The 24,913-nt window shown below is 44.4% G+C and overlaps 1 protein-coding gene and 1 long non-coding RNA gene across 2 annotated transcripts in view; one reads left to right on the forward strand and one right to left on the reverse strand.

Annotated features, from left to right (window-relative positions):
- The window catches only part of hsd3b7 (hydroxy-delta-5-steroid dehydrogenase, 3 beta- and steroid delta-isomerase), a 30,359-nt gene extending 11,496 nt beyond the window's left edge, over nt 1-18,863 (reverse strand). Inside the window, exons 1-3 of the mRNA XM_017495401.3 lie at nt 18,601-18,863; nt 13,200-13,355; nt 3,283-3,391 (exon numbers count right to left, since the gene is read on the reverse strand). Of these exons, the coding sequence (XP_017350890.1) occupies nt 3,283-3,391; nt 13,200-13,355; nt 18,601-18,775 (440 nt within the window). The 5' untranslated portion in view covers nt 18,776-18,863. The remainder of the gene's footprint in view (nt 1-3,282; nt 3,392-13,199; nt 13,356-18,600) is intronic.
- A 7-nt stretch (nt 18,864-18,870) lies between these two features.
- On the forward strand, nt 18,871-24,430 carry LOC128629297 (uncharacterized). The gene is made up of 2 exons (XR_008393651.1): nt 18,871-19,610; nt 21,093-24,430. It is a non-coding gene; the product is annotated as an uncharacterized LOC128629297 (long non-coding RNA).
- Nucleotides 24,431-24,913: the final 483 nt, after the last annotated feature.

The following is a 24,913-nucleotide window of genomic DNA, read 5'->3' on the forward strand; positions in this document are numbered from 1 at the left end:
TGTGAAGGTGGAAGAAGGCGGAAGACCTGGAGCGTCCTGCACAGACCCCTGAGTCTCCTTACATCAACATCAGCGCCTGACCTCAACCTCACTAATGCTCCTGTAGCTGAATGAACACGAATCCCCCTAATGAAAATACAGCACTTCCTGTTTTGTACTTCAGCTGTGTTGATGTAGGAGCTAAATCACACAGTTGCCTTGTTCTGTTGCCTGATTATCTCAGATTATCGCTGTGTTCTCCTTTGCCCAGCGTGTGTGTGTGAGAGAGAGAGAGAGAGAGAGAGAGAGAGACACACACACACACACACACACACACACACACACACACACACACACCCCATTAAATGTTCTCAGTTCGTAGATGTAAATGGTGATTTCTCCATGCGTACTGAGGTTACTTTTGGAGTTCCACAGGGTTCTGTTTTAGGCCCACTGCTCTTTACTTTATATATGCTACCCCTAGGTCAAATTATTCGTAAACATGGAATGATCTTCCACTGTTATGCTGATGATACACAGCTGTATGTTTCAGCGAAGCCAGAGGACAGACAGCAGCTTAATAAAGTTGAGGATTGTGTAAAGGACATTAGACGTTGGATGATTATTAACTTCCTTTTACTTAATTCTGATAGGACAGAAGAACTTGTACTAGGACCATGTGTAGCTAGAAGTAATCTTTCTGATCTCACAGTAACTCTGGATGGTCTTTCTGTTTCATCATGTGCAGCAGTTAAAGACCTCGGAGTGATTATTGACTCCAGTCTGTCATCTGATGCTCATGTAGATAATATTACTAGGATAGTCTTCTTTCATCTCAGAAATATTTCTAAGATAAGAAACATATTGTCACTACATGATGCAGAAATATTAGTTCATGCTTTCGTCACCTCTAGACTAGATTACTGTAATGCCGTACTGTCTGGATGTTCCAGTAGGAGCATAAACAAACTCCAGTTAGTCCAGAATGCAGCTGCTAGAGTCCTCACTAGAACCAGAAGATACGACACATCACCCCGATCTTATCCCCACTGCATTGACTCCCAGTAAAATCTCACACTGATTATAAAATACTTTTATTAGCCTATAAAGCACTAAACGGTCTCGCGCAACAGTATCTAAGCGACCTTTTGGTTTTCTATGATCCGCCACACCTACTTAGATCAAAAGGTGCAGGCTATCTGACGGTACCTGGAATAGTGAAGGCTACAGCAGGGGGGAGAGCTTTCTCTTATAGAGCCCCACAGTTATGGAACAGTCTTCCTATTAGTGTTCGGGACTCAGACACAGTCTCAGTGTTTAAGTCTAGGCTTAAAACGTATTTGTTTACTCAAGCCTACCCTGACTAGATTCTGTTACGCTAAGCACAGTCCTAATAATCTCTTCTCTCCCTCTCTCCTTCTGTCGACCCACACGATTTTATGGAGATACTAGAGATCCAGATCCTTTCTGCCTCTGGATGGAGCTCAAATCTTCTCTAATTCCAGACTGCTGGGACTACGGCTGCTCCTAACGCCATACAGACTTCATATAAATCCATAATGAACTTTTTCACACTATCTGTTGTTACCCAGATGAGGACGGGTTCCTTCTGAGTCGGGTTCCTCTCAAGGTTTCCTCCTCTTAACATCTTAGGGAGTTTCCCCTCGCCACCGTCGCCACTCAGTGGCTTGCTCAGTTGGGATAAATTCACACCTTTAATATCTGTATACCGTGTTGATATTTCTGTAAAGCTGCTTTGAGACGATGTCTATTGTAAAAAGCGCTATACAAATAAAAAGATTGAATTAAAAGCAGAGCCCATGTGTTCGCCAGCACATTTTCATACATCTGTTGCTCTCCTCAGCCACATGCTCCAGATGTTTAATTCGAGTCATGTGTCCATGGAGAATTAAATAGGAAGAGGGAGAGAGAGGGAGATGGATGAGATGGAGCGAGGTGGAGTGAGATGGAGCAAGATGGAGCAAGAGAGAGGGAGATGGAGAGAGATGGAGCGAGAGACAGGGAGATGGAGAGAGATGGAGCGAGAGAGAGGGAGATGGAGGAAGATGGAGGGAGATGGAGAGAGATGGAGAGAGATGGATGAGATGGAGCGAGATTGAGCAAGAGAGAGGGAGATGGAGAGAGATGGAGGGAGATGGAGGGAGATGGAGGGAGGGAGAGGGAGGGAGGGAGATGGAGGGAGATGGAGGGAGAGGGAGAGAGAGAGAGGGAGAGAGACATAGGAGAATAAAGAAAGGCTGGAGAAGGATTGAATGTTTATAGCTGCTGTAATGCAAGTGATAAAAAGTGTAATGAATGAAACATTGTAATTGGAAAGGATTAGGATAAGAGTTAGGGGTAAGGTTAGGGTTTAGGGATAGGGTTAGGGTTGTGGTGGTGTAAGAGTTAGGGGTAGGGGTAAGGTTAGGGTTTAGGGATAGGGTTAGGGTTGTGGTGGTGTAAGGGGTTGGGGTTAGGGTTAGAGTTAGGGGTAGGGTTAGGGGTAGGGTTGTGGTGGTGTAAGGGGTTGGGGTTAGGGGTAGGGTTAGGGTTGTGTAAGAGTTAGGGTTGTGGTTGTGGTTGTGTAAGAGTTAGGGTTGTGGTTGTGGTGGTGTAAGAGTTAGGGGTAGGGTTAGAGTTAGGGTTGTGGTGGTGTAAGAGTTAGGGGTAGGGTTAGAGTTAGGGTTGTGGTGGTGTAAGGGGTTGGGGTTAGGGTTGTGGTGGAGAAGGGGTTAGGGGTAGGGTTAGAGTTAGGGGTAGGGTTGTGGTGGTGTAAGAGTTAGGGGAAGGGTTAGGGGTAGGGTTGTGGTGGTGTAAGAGTTAGGGGTAGGGTTAGAGTTAGGGGTAGGGTTAGGGGTAGGGTTGTGGTGGTGTAAGAGTTAGGGGAAGGGTTAGGGGTAGGGTTGTGGTGGTGTAAGAGTTAGGGGAAGGGTTAGGGGTAGGGTTGTGGTGGTGTAAGAGTTAGGGGTAGGGTTAGAGTTAGGGGTAGCGTTAGGGGTAGGGTTGTGGTGGTGTAAGAGTTAGGGGAAGCGTTAGGGGTAGGGTTGTGGTGGTGTAAGAGTTAGGGGTAGGGTTAGAGTTAGGGGTAGCGTTAGGGGTAGGGTTGTGGTGGTGTAAGAGTTAGGGGAAGGGTTAGGGGTAGGGTTGTGGTGGTGTAAGGGGAACAGAACACTCGGTGACGTGCCGTTCTCAGAAACGTGTGCTGGATAATTCGGATTATCCGGGCCGCATCACTCCTCCACACCGTGTCCCGGTCATTCAGCTCTAACGAGCGGAGTATTAATGTGATCAGAACACACCCACCTGACGAAATTGTCTCCCTTCACGTTGGGTCCGACCACCTCCATACTGCTGGTGTAGACCAGGTGCTGAATCCCGAGCTCCTTACACGCATTAATCACGTTCTCCGTTCCTGTAGGTGAGAGCGGAGACAGAGACGACACGTGAGCTCACGTTCCTGTGCTTTCACACAAGTCTGACTTTCCCCTCAGTTTCTGACGGATCATTAAACAGACGAGACATTACCGGAGCCGAGCAGCAGATCATTCACTTACTTAAGAAATGAAGAAACGTGCAATATTACATTATTAGAAGAGAAAAATATATCAGCCATCGCCAACACGGGGAATTTTTCATCTATAGATCCATTGATCTGCTTAATATATATATATATATATATATATATATATATATATATATATATATTATACACACACACACACACACACACACTTCTATACAAATAAAACTGATGAGAACCGTGACATCAGTTTCTGTAGGTTTCTGCTGGAGATATTTGGCATGCTGAGGTATATATTTTGCAGTGTCCTCTACAGAGAGGTTTGTGTAGAAGGTAAAATCGCCCAAAACGATGAACACTTGCTGGAAAGTCGGTTTTTAAAACATGACCCTGTGAGAGAACCCCATTCCAGAATATAAAATAAACAAACATCTCCTTTGTAAGACAGTTCTTGAACGTTCTCGGATTCCTTCGACTTCAATGGTTCTGCAGCACGGACTTTTACATTAACGCTGCATGTTTGAGTTCCTTCTGCGGTCTGGTGGAGGTCTGGTGGAGGTCTGGTGGAGGTCTGGTGGAGGTCTGGTGGAGGTCTGTCCATCCAGGACATTTATGTGAGCTAGCGTTTTCCTCCGTCTTCCAGAAAGTTCTCGCATATCCCCGAGGCGTGTCTCAGCTCCTTTTCTTCTTTAGAAACCCTGACCCGGTTCTGCAGGGAGCTACGACAGATGTTATGATGTTATAAATGTTGGATGAGATGGTTATGACCCTGGCCAAGATCTTCCTCAGCGTCATCAGTAAAGAATCTCAGCAGAATACCACACCATGGTTTTTTGTTTTTTTACTTCATGACTGCATGGCAAATGGAGACTTATCGGCTTGTTTTTTTAAGACTTGAGTCTTTTGTCTTTGTCAGTTTCTTATTTTTACTGGCAGCAGCCCAAAACTCTAAACAAGCCTCCTCCGATCCCGGACCCGTCCTCCTGCTATGGGCTTTTACTCCTATAAAGGAGAAGATAACCAGAAGAAAGAACTAATACAAACCCGAATAAGTGTGTGATGGGGCGGAGTTACTGTTACCACCCGGAAGAGGAGTATTCTCCCCGGAGAGGTTTATTCCTCTTACACCACAGCAAAGTACCAACAATCTATTTATTAAACAACAACAACAACAACAACAACATACGTTTATCCGTCTATAGTTACATTAAATGTTTGAGAAATTAGTTACTTCCTGTTCTCACTTACATTACAGCAGCTATAAACACTCGTTTCTTCACCAACCTTCTCTCTATTCCCTAACTCTCTCTCTCTCTCTCTCTCTCTCTCTATTCTCTCTCTCTCTATTCCCTCTCTCACTCTCGCTATTCCCCCTCCCTCTCTCTCTCTCTCTCTCTCTTCCCTCCCTCTCTCTCTCTCTCTCCCCCCCTCCCCTCTCTCTCACTATTCCCTCTCTTTTCCCTCTCTCTCTATTCCCTCTATCTATTCCCCCTCTCATTCTCTTTATTCTCTCTCTCTATTCCCTTTCTCTTTATTCCCCTGCTCACTCTCTTTTTATTCTCTCTCTTTATTCCCCCTCTCTCTATATTCCCTCTCTCTCTCTCTTTTCCCTCTCTCTCTCTCTTTATTCCCCCTCTCTCTATATTCCCTCTCTCTCTCTCTCTCTCTATTCCCCCTCTCACTCTCTTTTGCTCTCTTTATTCTCTCTCTCTCTCTCTCTCTCTCTCTATTCCCTCTCTCTTTATTCCCCCTCTCTCTATATTCCCTCTCTCTCTCTCTCTTCCCTCTCTCTCTCTCTCTATTCCCCCTCTCACTCTCTTTTGCTCTCTTTATTCTCTCTCTCTCTCTCTCTCTCTCTCTCTCTTCCCTCTCTCGCTCTCTATTCCCCCTCTCACTCTCTTTCGCTCTCTTTATTCCCCCTCTGACTCTCTTTATTCTCTCTCTCTCTCTTTATTCCTACTCTTTCTCTCTATTCCCTCTCTTTATTCCCCCTCTCTCTATTGCCCCTCTCACTCTTTTGATTCTCTCTCTCTTTATTCCCTCTCTCTCTCGCTCTCTATTCTATCTCTCCCCCTTCTCTCTCTCGCTCTCTATTCTATCTCTCCCCCTTCTCTCTCTCGCTCTCTATTCTATCTCTCCCCCTTCTCTCTCTCGCTCTCTATTCTATCTCTCCCCCTTCTCTCTCTCGCTCTCTATTCTATCTCTCCCCCTTCTCTCTCTCGCTCTCTATTCCATCTCTCCCCCTTCTCTCTCTCGCTCTCTATTCTATCTCTCCCCCTTCTCTCTCTCGCTCTCTATTCTATCTCTCCCCCTTCTCTCTCTCGCTCTCTATTCTATCTCTCCCCCTTCTCTCTCTCGCTCGCTCTCTATTCTATCTCTCCCCCTTCTCTCTCTCTCGCTCTCTCTCTCTCTCTCTCTCTCTCTCTCTCTCACTCTCTCTCTCTCTCTCTCTCTCTCTCTCTTTCATATATATATATATATTCCCTCTCACTTCCTCTCTCACGGGTAATTTAAAGAAAGAATAACTGCATAAACACGTCCTCTCCTGAATATATCGGAAAAGCTAAAGTTACAGCTTTATCCTCTGTTACACAGCGCCGACACTGGAGACTCCTTCCATAAACGCTGCATAAAAACTCTGTCCTCGGCCACGCGTTCGAGACATTTCAGTCATATGTCCATGAAGAATTAAAGGAAAGAGGAAGCATGAGGGAGCGAGGGAGGGAGCGAGGGAGGGAGGGAGGGAGCGAGGGAGGGAGCGAGCGAGGAAGGGAGCGAGGGAGTGAGGGAGGGAGGGAGGGAGCGAGGGAGGAAGGGAGGGAGGAAGGGAGCGAGGGAGCGAGGGAGGGAGCGAGCGAGGGAGTGCAGGAGGTTGAAATATTTATGAGCAGATTTATTTTTTCGTGTTGTTGTTGGAGAGAAAACTGATTTAATTTCTGTACACGGTTTCAAGATAAACAGCTGCTTTTCTGTTTCTGCGTGCAGGACTCGTAGAAAAATAAAGGCGTTTTAATTCAGTCATGGAGTCAGAGATAAAGTGTCTGTTTTACCGGGACGCCGCTTTTAAGCGTGTGATGTTGAGTATATAAACACGCAACATCCTTTCATCCTTTCATCTGGTCCTCGCAGAGGGGAGTCATACACCATCGATCTGGAAACTTCAGTGACTCTCAGTGACCTCTCAGCAAGGTCAATACGCCGGCTCGCTGACTCCCTCTCTCCCCTTTATCCAACCCCCCCCCTCCTTTATCCGACCCCCCCCCCTCTAAACGCAGCTTGCGTTGTGCCAGTGTAAACACAGCGAGTGCAGAGGAACACGAGCGAGACCAGTGGCGAGAGGTCTAACCCCACTCCAGGAGACGAGGTGGACGTGTCGTGTGTGCTGGAACGCAGCTTTTTACGGGGAGGATGGTTCTGATAAACACTGGAATGAAGAGAGATTTGTTGCTCTTCTAAGTGTTTGTAATAGCCCTGTTCAGATGGAATTCCACGATTTGGTCGCCGTCTGGTCCCAGAGAACTCGATCAGATGACTGAATGCTTAGATTCAATGTTCTGCTACACACTAGATAAGATAGCGCCACTTAAAAGAGAAATAATTAGAGAGAAAAAGCTAGCACCCTGGTATAACATTCACTCACACACACACACACACACACACACACACACACACACACCTTAAAACAAACCACTCGACTATTAGAACGTAAAAGCTATCAAATCAAACTGGTAATATTTCAAACAGCACGGAGGAGAGCCTCCTGAACTACAGACGATCTCGGAGTGCTGCTAGATCAGTCTCTCTCTCCACATGAACTGAAGATTCTTATTCAGTACTTTAGCCAAATTAACTCGGAATAAAACCACCACAGAAACACGCACACAATCACAATCATTACACAGCAGCGAGGACATGAAAATATTACACAAAAATATTCTGAGTATTAATATAAAAGCAGACAGTTTTAACACTAACCCTGCAGATAATAATATAACCATCAGATCAGCTTGGAATCTAGATCCCTTACCTACAGGTTTCTTCTAACAGATTATTGCAGAAGTAATCACACCCCTTCTAAAAAATAATCAGTTCTTACAATGCACCTAAACCATTTAAATTAGTAGTTATTAAACCCCTGATTAAACCCTGACCTCGACCCCTGTGACCTGTCCAGTTATAGACCCGATATCAAATCTCCCTTCACCTCCAAGATCTTAGAAAAGCTTGTACACGGCCGCTCTGCTCGTACTTACACAGGAACAACATTCATGAGTCAAGGTTTAGACCTCATCATAGCACAGAGACGGCGCTGGTTAAAGTAGTAAACGACCTTCTACTGACCTCTGATCAGGGTTGTGTGTCACTGCTTGTGTTACTCGACCTTAGTGCAGCTTGTGATACTATAGATCACACTATTCTCCTTCATAGATTAGAAAATGTTGTTGGCGTTAAGGGAACGGTCCTCTCCTGCCTCAGGTCTTATTAGTCATCAGTTCATAGATATAAACGGAGACGTCTGCATGCATACCGGAGGTAAGGTTTGGTGTTCCACAAGGTTCTATTTTACGCCCACTGCTTTTTACTTTATATATGCTACCTCTGGTATTATACTGGTTCCACTTAAACACCATAAAGATGCTTAGGACCTCAGTTCATATGAACAGTTATGCTGTGATAGCTTTAGCACAACAATCACCACAAACAGTTCTGCACTCGAGTCTCCATCAGTGACCAGTGCAGAAGTTCAACACAACAGACTTCCTGTAGAAACTGTAATGAACTTCCTGCTTACACAACCGCACTATTAGCGTATTTATAGAAGGGGTGTATTTATCTATAATCGCACTATCTGTTGTTCCCCAGATGAGGACGGGTTCCTTCTGAGTCCGGTTCCTCTCGAGGTTTCTTCCTCTAACATCTCGGAGTTTTTCCTCTCCACCGTCTCCACCGTCTCGCTCAATAGGGATAAATTCACACACTTAACATCTCCATCCTGTGTTTATATATTTCTGTAAAGCTGCTTTGGGACAACATCCACTGTTACACACGCTGTACACATAAGACCGAATTGAATTCTCTCTGTGTGACGGCTGTACAAACATGTCGAACAAATCTCGCTTTATCGGACCTTGTATTGACGCGGGAGGTACGAATTCCTGGAAGTTGTTTTGTCCAAGAACCTGAAGGACTGTCACGCATGGCCTTGTTTCTTTACAAAGACTGTAAACAGGAAATATGTGAAGCTCTTTAGATCATTCAGTTCTATGTAATTCCTGTACTCGTTAACTCCAGAAGACAAATGTCCCGGCTGCAGTCTTTCATCAGGACAGGGCGGAGAGGACATACGGGTTCCGCCTCAGATGCAGGTGGAAAACAACATAAGAAGATCATATAGAAAGATAACAAAAGCACATCTAAAGAATAAACTAAATAAAGGGAGGAAACATTGCATCGAAGATCTTATCTCTCTACTTTGTTCAATTACGTTCTTCAGTCATGTACAGTGCCTTGCAAAAGTATTCACCCCCTCTTGGCATTTATCCTGTTTTGTAATGGAGCTACGAGACTGAAAAGTTGTGTGTGTGTGTGTGTGTGTGTGTGTGTGTTTGTGTGTGTGTGTGTGTGTGTGTGAATGTTTTCACGCCCTTTGAGGTGGTATGAAACCCATAAATAAGATCTGGTCCAACCAATTAACTTCAGAAGTCACCTGTGTGTGTTTGCAATCAGAGTGTCACATGACCTGTCAGTACAGATCTGAAAGGCCCTGGAGTCTTCAGCACCACTAAGCAAGTGACATGAAGACCAAAGAGCTCACCAAACAGGTCATAGAAAAAGAATAGATCAGGGTTGGGTATCCAAAACTCTGAACATTCCACAGAGAAAATCCATTATAATCCATTATGGCACCACTATAAGCCTGACAAGAGAAGGCCACGCCCACCAAAACTCACAGACCAGGCACGCAAGGAAGGCATTAATCAGAGATTCAACAAAGACACTGAAGGAGCTGAAAAGGTCCACAGCGGAGATGAGAGGGTCTGTGAATGGGACCAGTTTAAGCCGTACACTCCCAAAGCTGGGCTTTATGGTAAAGTGGCCAGAAAAAAGCCATTGCTTAGAGGAAAAAAAGAACAAAGAAAACATGTTCTTGACTCTCCACACACATGGAAGAAGGGTGAAATGAAATGTAACTTTTTGGTGCGAACCCAACACTTCCCATCACCCAGAGAACACCACACCCTTCCCACCCTGTGGGGACTGGCGAGGACTGGAAATCTAAATACAGGACGATTCTCAAGTCTGCCAGAGATGTGAGACTGGGACGGAGGTTACACTGGAGTGGCTTAAAGGGACGTATTTAAATGTCTTGGAAAGGCCTAGTCAAAGTCCTCAGTCTGGAAATCTGTGGCATGACAGTCTTGCATTGAACAATGAGCAAAAACCCCAGTGGCTAGATGTGGCTAGGCATGTTGTGTGTAAATCACCAGCCCCCCCAATAAATAAATAAATAAATAAATAAATAAATAAATAAATAAATAAAAATCCATTTTACTCCAGGTTGTAATGCAACAAAACAGGAAAAACACACCAAAGGGGATCTACAGTGCTTCTGCAAGGCTCTGTGGAAAAAACCTAACAAAAAAAACAAAAAATATATTTAGCTTTTAAGCAATAAACATCTTTATCATCAAACTGTTTTATTTATAGCCAGAACAACCGAATTAGGAGCCGTGTAATGATGCCAGGCGCCGGAGAGAGACGTGAAGCCCGAAACAACTACACAAAACCTGTTTCCAATGTTGAAGTGTAACGAGGAACGCTTTCCTGTTTACTCTGAATCGCTCAGCTGGATAAATGTACATTATCCGGATTCAGTCACTCAAGTTATTTCATTTGTACACACACACACACACACACACACACACACACACACACACACACACACACACTATGTTTGTAAGGACCTTCCATTGATATAATAATTAAAACAGAGAATTAAGGTCACGCTGCTCCTGAATCGAACCCTAACCTTAACCTCAGGAAACTTTTCAGCTCTTTTAGGTCAAAACTTTCATGTCCTTGTGGGGACATACAGTATGGTCCTCGCCAAGATATAAAATCAAGACAACACCCCTGCGCGCACACACACACACACACACACACACACACGTTTGGATCACAGTTGTCTAATTCAGGCCTTCATGCAGCTAGGCAATCCATCAGCAGGTTTTCAGTCACCCGACTGAATTTCTTTGGAAGTTCCTGCTGTATCATATTCCCAACCTCCTACAGTGCTAAAAGGTGATGAAATTTACCATCATCATCATCAAGGTGCCAGCTGTCGGCCACAGAGTGACGCTCCAGGAAGGGAGAGGTGGCAGGGTTGTGCAGAGGAAATACACGGGTCGAGCTATTTACTGGCAGGAAAGCTGAATTTGAGACGTAGGCTTGCGACACAGTCATAAAATCTGGCCTTGAGTGAAATTCAGTACTAAACATATTGTTGGCCATATTACCGCCATGCCCACATCCCAGGGAACTCGGGGAGCAAGGCAGGGAACACCCAGCATGGCGTGCCAATCCATCACAAGGTGCAATCACACACACACACACACACACACACACACACACACACACAACAGACAATTTGGAAATGCCGATCAGCCCACAGAGCATGTCTTTGGACTGGGGAGGAAGTCGGAGGAAACCGCTGAAGCACAGGAAGAAGATGCAAGCCCGGAAGCGTGAGGGAAATGTGGTAACCACTAAACCCGGAGGCCCGTGCCCCCACAGTGACGATAATATCATCTGGAAACCCCAAAAACTGTGCGTCAGTCACTCTCTCACCACTCTTATTCCCAATACCTGTAGCGGCTTGTCCGTAGGTGCACCCATATCAGCAGTTCAGCAAACTCAAAGGCTCACTGGGGCAGGAGTCACGCTGCCCCATGCTCCGGGGAGGAGTAGTGGAGAGGACAGTAAACGTCAGGGTTGCCAGATTGGGCTAGTTTAAGAATTCTCTGCAACCAACAAGATCTTGTTTTATAGTAAATAATCAGAATTTAATTTAATACATTTCCACAAACAAAGACAAAGTGTAAGTGCAGGCAGTTTGTGTATGCAGGGGAAGATTTAATGATTTAGCCAAGGGCCCGAGGCAAAATATAGGAATGGGGCCCTCATTTCAGTGATTTAACATCAACATTTACATTCAAATAGCATGAATAATTAAAAATCTAAATCATTTGCCTTTTTGGGAGGCCCTTGGCTTCTGGGAGTCCAAGTCCGCCCCTGTGTGTATGACTTATAGAATCATTTATCTTGTAAGGGGGATTATTGAGTGGATAATGTCTGTATATCAGAGATGCATGAAGTACAGCCAAGCAAAGGTTGATGTAAAAGAGGAAAATATGTCACCCTTTTCCAATTCCTGGCTTTTTGGGGTAGTTACAGGTCTTTTTTGGGAGGGAGATGAAATCTGGCAACCCTGGTTAATATTATCTCAAGCACAGTTGAACAGAAGTACTGTATTACTCTATCACTATTAAAATTCACTGGACGGTAGACTGTAGCATACATCGAGTGTGAAATCCTCTCCACATCATTTTGTACGAGTCAACGTCATTATTAACGTCGTCCCGCAACACCAAGATCTATACTCATGAGCCGCTGCTTCAAGTGTCAAAGCATCCTGTTTATTTCTAATGCATTTCACACTTACCCAGAGGAGCTTCTACATCAAGGGTCTAAATCCTCGTCCTGAAGAAGAACTAAACTAAAGCGTGCTTGTCTCGGACACTCCGTGCTGCTAGGGGGCGCTGTCTGAGTAATTCTGAGGTGGTGATGCGAACGAATGGAGAACGGATCAATAAAACAGCGGCGGTGACGCGAGATGTTTTGGTTTATTTTTGAAAAGGAAAATAATTTTTTTAAACAATTAAACGAGGCTGACGATGTAATCCCTCGTTTGAGGTCATTTAATACGACTGTGTAATATTTGGACCAATCACAGAGAAAGGGCGGCGGTCTAATAACCAATGACATTGGCTATGAAACACAAACTAAACACAGTTAAAAACAGGCGCGTCTGTCTTTTGTCCTTTTTGAAAGAAGTCAACAGCTGGTTTTAATAAAAACGGCGTGACACCACCCTCAGCGGGCCAGAACATCACACTCCTAAAACTCGCCTCTTCTCCATCCTTCCTTACTGATCCATCACTCTTTCCATTTTGCCTGGTCCTTCCTTTCCTTCACTTTTCCAACATGTGATTTGGAAACGCTGACGCGCTTCCTCCGAGGTGATGCATTCCCGCCGGTGAAGGAGTAGAAGTTTAAAAGTTCGAGATGAAAGAGAGCATTAAAATGAAGAGCTCTGGAGTTCAGGGGAACCGCAGGGTCGCACTCTCTGAAGGTGGTTCTGCTGAAAGCGGAACCCGATCCGAGAACTCTTCAGGGTTCTAGATGGAAGTTTTTTTTGTAAGTATATCATCCTAGATCGATGACGGGGTGAACACTATTATAGACACCGCTCTCGTGGTGCAAACTTTCCAAAAAGTAAAAGCCCCCCTTACACGCGGAATCTCACACTTCCTGTAGACCACACGGGAACTCGTAGACCTGGCGCTGTGATGTCATCACGTACACATCATCGCTCACCTGCTCTCTGATATATAAACCTGTGGCTCGAATCTTTTCTCACCTCCTACGTTGACGGAGTAGATTATTCTCTCCGGAACTTTGTACCACACATCCACCAGACTGGCCGAGTGAACCACCAGATCAGCTCCACGACACGCCTCCAAAACACTGCCGTAATCCGTAATGTCACCCTGCATGACCAGCACTTTCACCCGCTCTGAGAGAGGGAGAGAGAGAGAGGGAGAGGGAGAGGGAGAGACAGAGACAGAGAGGGAGAGAGACAGAGAGAGAGAGAGAGAGAGAGAGAGAGAGACAGAGAGGGAGAGGGAGAGAGAGAGAGGGAGAGAGGGAGAGAGGGAGAGAGAAAAAGAGAGATTTGACGCTAAATAAACAAACATTTCATTATAAAATTAATGTCTCTTAATGTGTGTGTATACGTGTGTATGTGTGTGTGTGTGTGTGTGTGTATGTATATTTGTATGTATATATGTGTGTGTGTGTGTGTGTGTGTGTGTGTGTGTGTGTGTGTGTGTGTGTGTGTGTGTGTGTGTGTATATTTGTATGTATATTTGTATGTATATGTGTGTGTGTGTGTGTGTGTGTGTGTGTGTGTGTGTGTTACATGTGCAGGTTTTTCCCCTGTTTACTTTTTTTACATTTGTTACGGTAAGACAATCTGGATCACTGGTTTCAGTCTCAAATCCACCCACAGACAAATGTTTTAGTAGTCTGTGGCCTCAATGCACTGAATGTGCACATGCACATGTGTGTGTGTGTGTGTGTGTGTGTGAGCGTGTGAAAGAGGAATGTTTGTCGCCGTCCCACTTCCAGTCTCTACGCCACAATCACACACACACACAGACAGGAAGTCACAGTCCAGCTGTCCCATAAACGGTAAACATCAGATGATGTCTCGTGTGCACACACAGACACACACACACACACACACAGACACACACACCCCATAATGACGGGTTTTCTCATCACACACAGGCACTTTCCACAAAGTAGCATAAGTTCGAGTGGGAAATGAGACAGCATTCCAGGGTCATGTTCCCCTCCTAAAACTTTTAAAGCACACTGGAAAAAAATAATCAGATCTGATTCAGTATTTCCACTGAACCGGTCCCGAACTGCGTGACCCGTCACCTGTTCCGTCTCCCGTCCCCTGTCCTGTCAGGTCTACTGATAAACAATCAGAAACGCACTTCACTTCCTGTTTCAGTTCTTTAAGTGAACAATTTAATTTGAATCCACCTAATCTCCCCTTTTTTAGGTTTTTGTTGTTTTTTTCTGGCGAGGTCACGCAGACATGCAGCGCAGACGTGAGTCTACGTCTACACACAGGATACAAATACAAATTGTGTGAAGATCCCTGGCTAATTTTAAAAAGAGCTGAGAGAAAACAAAAAAAAAAAAAAAACAATGGGAAAGAAACGAAAGCGATAGCAGCATTAGCCGTTGTACGCTAGCGATACGGAGCTATTTCAAACCGACTGATATGAATGGAGGAGAACCCAGCGCTGTGGCTAACGCTAATGAAGCGCTGACCGATGCCAAGGGTTCTTTCGAGACCGCTCCCGGTGCGAACACCACCAGCGCTAACGCTGCGTCTGGGGGTGAAGCCGAGTTCGCTGACGCTAGCTAGCTCGTCATGACCAGCTTCCGACGCTCGTTCTCTTGGACAGGCGGACCGAAAATGATCCGGTAAAATTCAGCGAATAATTAATAGTCAGAATTTCATAAGACCTCTTACGTCTCCGAAAGAACCCCTTGAAGAACCCTTGCTTCTAAGAGCGTATGTATTAATTGTGACCACATAATTGCCTGCGGTCTCCTCAACACCTAGAACCTGTCAGGAGTTTCACTTCCAGCTTCTGGAGGGGTTAGATCCGGGTCATCAAGGGTTCTACTGGGAACCCTTTCTGATAGGGGAGCACTCTGGGCATGCGTAGAGGGTTTAACGGTTCTGTGTTTTGGACGCATGACGTAGCTTTGCCGTGGATTTGTCGGTGTTACCTGCGACTACAACTTCGTGTTTGGAACTGGGTTCTTTCACGCAGACGCTGGCAATCCCACGGTTCCGCAGAGTACACTTAGCCCCCGCGGTGTGGCCTGGAGATTTTATACAAGTGTGCGCATTTCAGAATGCTTGTGTGAGGAGGTTTTTCTCCACATGATTTGTTTTGCAAATGTCGAGCCGAAAAAATCCAAAGAGGAATTTGAGTTTCATTTGAGTTTCCACTGGAGGTGATGGAAGAAGTTCCTCATATGCTGTGGGACCACTGATGAACCGTGTGACGAGGAAAAGACACGCACGCACGTGTGTGTGTGTGTGTGTGCGTGTGTGTGTGTGTGTGTGTGTGTTCTGGAGGACGCTGCTTCTGTTAACTTTTACGCTCCTACAGCACCTTTTGCAAAATGCAGATTTGAGTCAAGCTGAACACACACACACACACACACACACACACACACACACACACACACACACACACACACACACACACTTCCTGTTCCGTTAATGATGTAACCAGGAGTGTGTTGTTCAATCAGGTTGTGTTTTAACGTTATGAAGCGACAGGTCTATGAAACGCTCTACACCTGGTCTTTCTGTCTGCGGTGATGTTAATGCTGTAAAGAATCCCGATGAAGATAAAACAATATAAACTCCCGTCTCATGCCCGAGTCTCTGAACGCAAGGTTAGAGACACACTTACACGTTTGTGGGGTTTATTTTGTGAGAAGAAACGTGTACGTCCTGCTCTACTGTCCCTCTGAAACTTTCAATCCCTTCCCCGAGAGAAAACGGAGAAAGTCCCTCAGTTCTACCCGACGCTCGGATTTGCTTTTTGTCTGATTTGCTAAGTCCATGAGAACGGACGACGCAGCTCGACAGGGATCCGTCAGCGTTAGATTAGACTTGCTCACACCTTCACTTCCTTCAGCTGGATCAGATCTAGAGTGGGAATTCGACAGCTCATTTTCATCCAGATCTAAACAATACGCTCAGTTTTAATGTAGAATTGAAAGCATCCGTCGTAATATCATCAGATTTCACAGTATATAATCTACTGAAATTCTACACGTCTTCACAACATGCATGTGTCATTTCCCCCCATAATATAAATAAATAAATAAATACATACATACATACATACATACATACATACATACATAAATTATTATTATTATTATTATTATGTACTTCATATTTAAAATTTTGGAGTCAACTTATGATTTGATTCTTCTGAATCAGTTCAAAGAGTCAGTGCAGTAGTTTTTTGACTCTATTTCTCACTGTAACTGTTCGAGTCTGATTCTTCTGAATTGATGGATTAGTTTTGGATTTATAATTTTATTTTGTGGTTTCTTTTTCTTTCATCTTTTACTGAGAATATTTTCACGGAATAATTTTTTTTTTCCAAACTTCAGTATCTCACTTTGATTCCTTTCTGAAAAGATCTATTCCTCTTCTCACCTTCGCACTGCTCGATTCATTACGCTTTAGAATAAACTTTGTGATTCTTCTAAATCAGAAGTGAGCTGTTTAACACAATTGTTTAACAGTTTGTTTGTTTTTCACTTTTGTATTTGATTTGGCAGATTTTTATTTTTTTTACTCTTATTCTTAAGAGCCGATTCCACTCTGTAGTTTTTCGACTTGATTCAGATTCATTCACAATCAACAATTGTGGAACTGGAACATAATCACTCAACCTTCCGGTGCTCTGAATGTCATCTGAACAATTATGATAAACACTCATCAGCTTTAGTGATCTGTCCTGGAGGATTAACGCTTGCTGAATTGGTTTATCTGGCTGACAGGAGGCTAAACCTGCAGCAGACTCTCTGAGATGACTCAGCGTTAGTGCTCGGGTTAATCATTGATATCATTAACTGTACAATAAAGAACTTCATCTGTAATATTTTTGATATTCTTCTGAATCAGAGTCAAAGAGTCAGATTCTTCTGAATTAATTGATTAGTTTGATATATATATAATTTTTTTTTTTTTAAATAGAATTTTCAAGAGTCAATTCAACATAAAATTTCGACTCTGATTTTGATTCTTCTAAATTGAGGAGTCGGTTCTGAGAGTCGATTCCACACAACAGGCTTTTTCAGGCTGTATGTAGTCTACAGTGAAACTTTAGAGTACTTTACCATTAAAAATGTATGTTTAAACCCGACTCTGTTGCTATAATGGTATAGTGTGCGCTTGTAAATCCTCTGTATTATTCAGCGCATGGAAACCCACATTTTCAAACAGTATAAACATTCATTATTTTATGGCTGCATGTATGTTAGGATTAGTCAGGGTGGTTTCTGTGTGTAGAGTATCGCGACTGTGTTTAACTGCTGGCGAGCAGGGGAGGGGAGGGGAGGGGAGAGGGTGGGGGGGAGCGAGCCCCCCCTGCTGGTCAAATAATTCACATCTCTCCACAATAACACCGGTACAGAGATTTAAAATAATAATAATAATAATAATAATAATAATAATAATAATAATAATAATAATAATAATAAAGGACAGCTACAATAAAATTATAGCTTTTAAACGCTGTAGGAGGCTAGGTTAAAAAAAAATAAATATAATGTGCTTATGAAAAACTGCAAATTCTTAAAGTCCCTACTTTAATATGAGCCATTAAGACTACTGTGGAGTGTGACATCACAAATAAATTTAATACTAAACAGGGGCACGCCCAAAACACACACACAAAGTTTTTTGGCCTCTGTTAAAAAAAGTTTAAAAGAGTTAAAAAGGAAAAGAACTAAAAAAAAAAAAAAAAAAATCATTGCTTTATGTCGAATAATTCCACTGAAGCTTGTTTTATTTTATTGAGAAATCTGAACGTCACCCTTTTCTGGTGAAACGCAAGATTATTACATGAAAGATGTCCGTCTGGTGTGTGGTTTGAATCTCCTCGAAATAAAAGCAGGGGAGGGTCTGAAGCGTGTAAGCTCCTGCATGTAGGACAGAGCTACAGCTTCATCAGAACACCACAGAAAGCATTTAATCACCTGCTTCAGGAGTGTTTACAGCACGGACACGTCTACACACCTCAGGTCTGAAGTGCAGAGCTAAAGTGAACTCTCAGGAGAAAGAGTCCAGTTCTGATTCTGTTCGCTGCTGAGGACAAAGTTCAGCAGATTCTTCTCACTCCAGCTTTCTGCACTTTCATGAGAAAGGCTACGACACAGGGTTTCTATTCCTTCTCTATCACCGCAGCACATATCATATTAGACCCAGAAACGTGTGTGTGTGTGTGTGTGTGTGTGTGTGTGTGTTTAGCTCTATGCCCCATCCAGGTTTCCAAGCGGAAGATTATTACACAGGTACAGAAGATAACGGTGCCACTCCAGCGACAAGTGCCCCCCCAGCGACAAGTGCCCCCCCCGCCCCGAGAGTGCGCCCGAACCTCGAGCCGCCAGATCCTCCAGCCCTGTCCCCGTCTCACCTGTGCTCCAGTCCTCCAGGCTGGAGTCGATGTGCTTATCGAAGAGCCGGATCTCCTTCACCTTCTCCTCTTTCTCCAGCAGAACCCTCAGCAGGTGCTGCCCCAGAAATCCGCATCCTCCTGTCAGAAGGTAAACCAGCCCGGGGTTCTCGCTGCTCATGCCGTCTTCCTGCATGGAGCCGCTTGGGAACGAGGTTCTGTCTCGGAGCGCGAGGAGGGTTCAGTGTTCCTCTGTGCGCGTGCGGTTGTGCTTGTGGGGAACACTGGAGAGCAATGAAGAGACACATAGTGTGACACATAGTGGAGGAGGAGCTACACTAATGACTGACACGCGCGCGCGCACGTGCAACAACACACGCGACGTATACTTTATGGAGAAATTTGACGAACTAAAAGTAAAACCTCGTCCAGGAGACATGAGGGATGACCACGGCGGAAGTTGGGCAAGGAGAGAGAGAGAGAGAGAGAGAGAGAGAGAGAGAGAGAGAGAGAGAGAGAGACAGATAGAGAGAGAGAGTTTACACGCACTCATTGCTGTGTTGTTTTGATTTGATTTCAGATGAAACCCGTTCACATTCAGTGTTCATTAGACAGTTCGGTTAAATGTGATTAGAGCGGATTATGACGCGCAGTCTGGTGTTCAGACCGCTCCAGTGTGTTTCCGCTGTGAAATACAGAAGAAGAATCTGCAGAGTGAAGACTCCGCACTGGAGAAACGAGTACGAATGAATGAGCTCTTTGAATGAATCGTGACAGGAATGAACCGACTCCGCGATTGATTCACTGGCTGGATGACTCAGCGGTCAGTAGCGTTAGGCAGGAGGCAGTGTAGAAAACAGCAGAGCTGCTGAGTTCTGGATCCTGGTTGGTCAGAAGGTGTTGATTAATTCTCTAGAAGAGCAGCTCTGATCGTAGATCAGATAATAAACGGATTAATAAATGCGCGTCATCACTGATTATTTCAGCGTGTGTGGAAGGAGTCTCCAGTGTCGGTGCTTTGTAACACTCAGGTAAAGCTGTAACTCGAAGTTTTAGTGTTTGAGCATCTGCCTCTTTTCTGAGTTATCAAATTATCAAGAGGTGACGATTCAGTGAATAAATAATTAATTATGCTACTGCTTGTTGTTTGGTGTCATGTGACCAGCCACACCATTATTCTCTCTCTCTATTCTCTCTCTCTATTCTCTCTCTTTATTCCCTCTCTTTATTCCCTCTCTTTATTCCCTCTCTCTTACATCACGTTGCTGGGAAACTGCATGGAAGCGTAATCTCCTCAGTCCTCAAGGTTTTTCAGCCGTGTCACTCAGGACCTGTATAAACATGTTTTATGTACAGAAACATTATTATCCATTATTCTTTCATTATCAACGCTTTCTGAAGCCGCTGCTTCCTTTCCCCTGCTATAAACACACCGGACTGCTACAGTTAGAAAAGAATGAGACGGACTAAACACGCAGACTGACGTAACGCGTGACCTTTTGTTAGACGCGGACGGTGCGTGCTTATTAAGGCAGGTCTATTCTGTCAGGCCTCAGTGCATTATTCTTAGCTGTTGTCCTGTTCTGATTCATCTCCCCCCACCCCCCCCCCACCCCCCCAACCCCCGCTCATGAGTTTTTGTCTGAGTAGCACTGATCGGTGCAGAGCTAGAGTCAAAGACACAACACAATAAACAGCCCTCTACATTTCCTCTACACTTTCAGCCTGTAGATATCATACACATGATTCATAAAATGAAGATGGGTTTTGGAAAGTTTAAAACCGGAGATGTTCCTGATCTCATTATTGCTTCATGATTCATACAGCTCCTCTTAACAGGACACGAAACGACTAAACAGGCACTGAGCTCTGAGTTCACTTCATCACCATCACCAGACATCCGTGGAAGCTCTGAGGTGAGGATCTTGGACTTTGATCAGAAGGTCGAGAGTTCAGATCCCATCACCTGCCACTGCTGGGCCCTTGAGCAAGGCCCTTAACCCTCAACTGCTCAGATGTATAAATGAGATAGATGTAATCCAGAAAAAGCACATCTGATACCGAGTCAGACGTCGCACAGTCGGAGCCAGTCATGTTCTCTCTGACAGGAAATGTGCTCGTTCTTTAGAACCAATCTGCTTGAGCTGGCCGTGTTCAGACCCACTCCATTACATTATCGTCTCTAGCTGGTGGTGAAGCCTTCAACCCAACAGAGTTAAGGTTACAGAAAGTCGACTCTCTGCTCAAACTGTATTTCTTCAATGTTCCTTCCTGTTTGTCAAACGGAGATGTTACATACGCGCTCATATTCAGGAACTCGATTCTCATTAAAAACAGTTTTTCTTTAATAGTGTCCTTCCTGCGTGAAGTGTATGTTAAGGGTATACCGTAACGCCACACACATCAGTAACAAGAAGGAGTAAACGCGTCGTTGGCGCCGTTAACGTGGACTTCGACTTGTTTGTATCAAGATCAAAGCGTGCTTTAAGGAACCCTGGTGTGTTCTTCTCTAGAGAGCTCTGGCGAGGAAGCGGTTCGAATCGGAATCGAATCAATGGAAGGAATCAACAGGAAGTGAATCGGACGTGGCCTGTTTTTGGATTCGGCACCAAACCGAACCGTGAGGCCGAAGCTGTAGCGCTGCAGAAATACTGCGTGTTCTGGAGATTCGGACCCGAGGAAACAAACAAGAAGATACTAAACTGGTTATATATATAATGATCTGAGCATTTATTTGGTGACTTTTCCATGCTTTGGAGATTTTTGTGACCTTTTTTTGTGAGATTTTGGAGATTTTTGTGAACTTTATCTATATAAAGAGAGAGAGAGAGAGAGAGAGAGAGAGAGAGATACCCTCACACAGACAGAGAGAGAGAGAGAGAGAGTGCACTGTGTGATTGAGTTCACTGAACTAACCTTACACACACACACACATATATATATATATATATATAGCGCCAACCTACTTGGCTTGCTATTTAGCAGAGATGACTAATCCCCCAGCACCAGAAGCCTGTACGGTGACTCTCACTTCAACACTCATCTTTCTTCAGAGAGATCTGTGCCTCTTCACCCCTCCTTATCTCTCTCTATCTCTCTCTCTATCTCTCTCTTTAGAGAAAAGTGGCCCACACATGTTCCTCATGGTCTGATTTGCATGTTCATTGATGATCATTTGCATACCAGATGAGGTATTATGAATCAGGAGGATTTTCTGAGGACTGTAAGGGAAGCGAGTGGGACATTACTCTCAACTTCAACACGTCAGCTCCGAGCTGGAATTAGATTCTGACCCGGGCACACGTCCATTTGGACACACACACACACACACATACACATACACACACACACACATACGAGTCTCAGACTCATGTGACATCCAGTTAACATGGAGAGACTCTATGTCTCAATAAAACACACACTGATATCAGTCCACGGTCAAAGTACGCACAAAGTGTGCATGTGTGTGTGTGTGTGTGTGTGTTTCTTTACATGAACTTCATTCTCTGGTTCCTAACTCAAGGCCAACGCCAAGGCCACGGTTTATAGATCCTGAGCGGTACAGCGAGAACAGAACCTGCAGGTGACAGAGACGTTCTGAGACGTGTCCAGGACACGGTGCTGTCGGTTAACACACACAGTCATCGACTCGACCTTCAGCGTCTGGCCACAAGAGCCAGTTTCTGAGTAAAGCCTGACATAACACTTTAGTCTGAATCGAGTAGTGAGCTTTTCTCCTTAAACACACGTGTCCAGGACGTCTGCAGCGTTTGTGTTTCTGTCTTTAATCGTGTTTTCAGGATGATCTGGTTCTGTCTGAGCTGCGTCTACATCCGATACAGACCTGCTCACACACTCAAAACCCCAATACACTGACTGATCTCGTTCACTCCATTTAACTGAGTAACGGAAGCTCGAAAAACTCCTACATTTAAGTTCACTTGACTGTGTTTACTGAGCGATATTCACAATATTAATGAAATGACAGTACACACTACACGGTAATGGGAACGGATCAGGACCACACTGTGCACCGTAATGGGAACGGATCAGGACCACACTGTGCACCGTAATGGGAACGGATCAGGACCACACTGTGCACCGTAATGGGAACGGATCAGGACCACACTGTGCACCGTAATGGGAACGGGTCAGGACCACACTGTGCAGGTGAGAACAGTAGTAATGATGTCCTACATTAACTACTGCACTAGGTCAGAGGTAGGACTCAAAACACTTAAACAGTTCAAACATTACACTTTTTAACCTTCGTTAATGGATAATGGAGTAAACTGAGAGAGAATAAAGCTCTCACAATGATGTTCATTTGTGTTGAGCACATGTAAATGTAAAAACACTGAACTGGGACGTTTTTATTCATCTAACTTCATTGACATTAGTACACGAAGTATGAACATTGCTTGTAGGAGGTCCTGCGTTTTGTCCATCACCACCTGACCTTCATGTATTATTCCTATAGAGGAAGTCACATGCAAGGAGATCAGGGGCTGAAGATGACTGTGAGCACACGTAAGCAGATTAAGAACTGGTGTACTTACTAAACACGAGGTAACGAGAGCAGAGTCGTCGTGTCCGAGCACACGGACCTCAGCCGGCTGACGTTAGTGGAGAACATGAAATTCCATTCACACAACCACCACAACCTCTCACTGTCAGTGTGTTTGCAGCGTTTTTATGAGAATATTCTGCATGTAAATGCCGAATTCAATTAAGATTATCAATGATACGCAGTAGATTGTATCTTCAGTGAGACTGATCATTACTACTACCTTTATTTGCTTTAAAAAGTGCTGAGCAGGAATTTTTCAAAACTTTAAAAACGTCCATGAACCGTGGACGGCGTCTATCAAGGTCCTCATAGAACTCCTGCTTTAGGTTCTTGCCTGTAATTCTGTTCCATGCAGACCTGCGGGGAGACGAGAGCAGGTCACACACTCACACTGGATTTCACAAAGAAATGCCTGCCAGGATTAGAAATAATTACATGATGCTTGCTTTATTATGATAAAGAGATAGACCACCCAAAAATGCAATCCATCCCTCCGCTGACAGCCTACACATCTACCTCTGGGGCGGCTGAGGCTCAGGTGGTAGAGAGGGTTGTGCACTAATCGTAGGGTTGGAGGTTCGATTCCCGGCCCATATGACTCCACATGACTCCACATGACTCCACATGCCGAAGTGTCCTCGGGCAAGACACTGAACCCCAAGTTGCTCCTGATGGCAAGTTAGCGCCTTGCATGACTGTTCTGCTCCCACTGGTGTGTGAGTGTGTGAATGGGTGAATGAGACACAGTGTAGCATGATAGAGGAAAAACCTCACTGAACGCTGAGCTGTGACTCACACAGAGGGACGTGACACAGCTGCTGCAAAGTTCATATGACCTACAGCAGGGGGGAGAGCTTTCTCTTACAGAGCCCCACAGTTATGGAACAGTCTTCCTATTAGTGTTCGGGACTCAGACACAGTCTCAGTGTTTAAGTCTAGACTGAAAACGTATTTGTTTACTCAAGCCTACCCTGACTAGATTCTGTTACGCTAAGCACAGTCCTAATAATCTCTTCTCTCCCTCTCTCCTTCTGTCGAGCCACAAACGATTTTATGGAGATACTAGAGATCCTGATCCTCTCTGCTCTCCGGACCTGCCTGATCCGTTTCGGATGTTGTACCTCTGGATGGAGCTCAAATCTTCTCTAATTCCAGACTGCTGGGACTACGGCTGCTCCTAACACCATACAGACTTCATATAAATCCATAATGAACTTTTTCACACTATCTGTTGTTACCCAGATGAGGACGGGTTCCTTCTGAGTCGGGTTCCTCTCAAGGTCTCTTCCTCTTCAAACATCTTAGGGAGTTTTTCTTCACCACCGTCACCACCGGCTTTAATATCTGTATCCTGTGGTTATATATTTCTGTAAAGCTGCTTTGAGACGATGTCTGTTGTAAAAATCGCTGTACAAATAAAATTGAATTGAACCTGTGGAGTCATGTGGAGTCATGTGGAGTCATGTGGAGTCATGTGGAGTCATGTGGGCCAGGAATTGAACCTCCAACCCTACGATTAGTGCACAACCCTCTACCACCTGAACCACAGCCGCCCATGTGACCATCATTTTTCAAACGATAATGTTTGAAAAGTTAAAAATGCAACACTTACTCTCCACATGTTCTTGTCTCATATCACCTGTAATATAAAAACAATTGAATATATTAAAATGAACAAAGCACAATCATAATAAAGAAAATTACATTAGAATTAATTATAATTAAACATTGTTATTCAAAACACGCCCAAAACCAGCAAATCAA

The sequence above is a fragment of the Ictalurus punctatus genome, chromosome 2, assembly GCF_001660625.3.
Source record: "Ictalurus punctatus breed USDA103 chromosome 2, Coco_2.0, whole genome shotgun sequence".
In the NCBI taxonomy this organism is placed as follows: domain Eukaryota; kingdom Metazoa; phylum Chordata; class Actinopteri; order Siluriformes; family Ictaluridae; genus Ictalurus; species Ictalurus punctatus.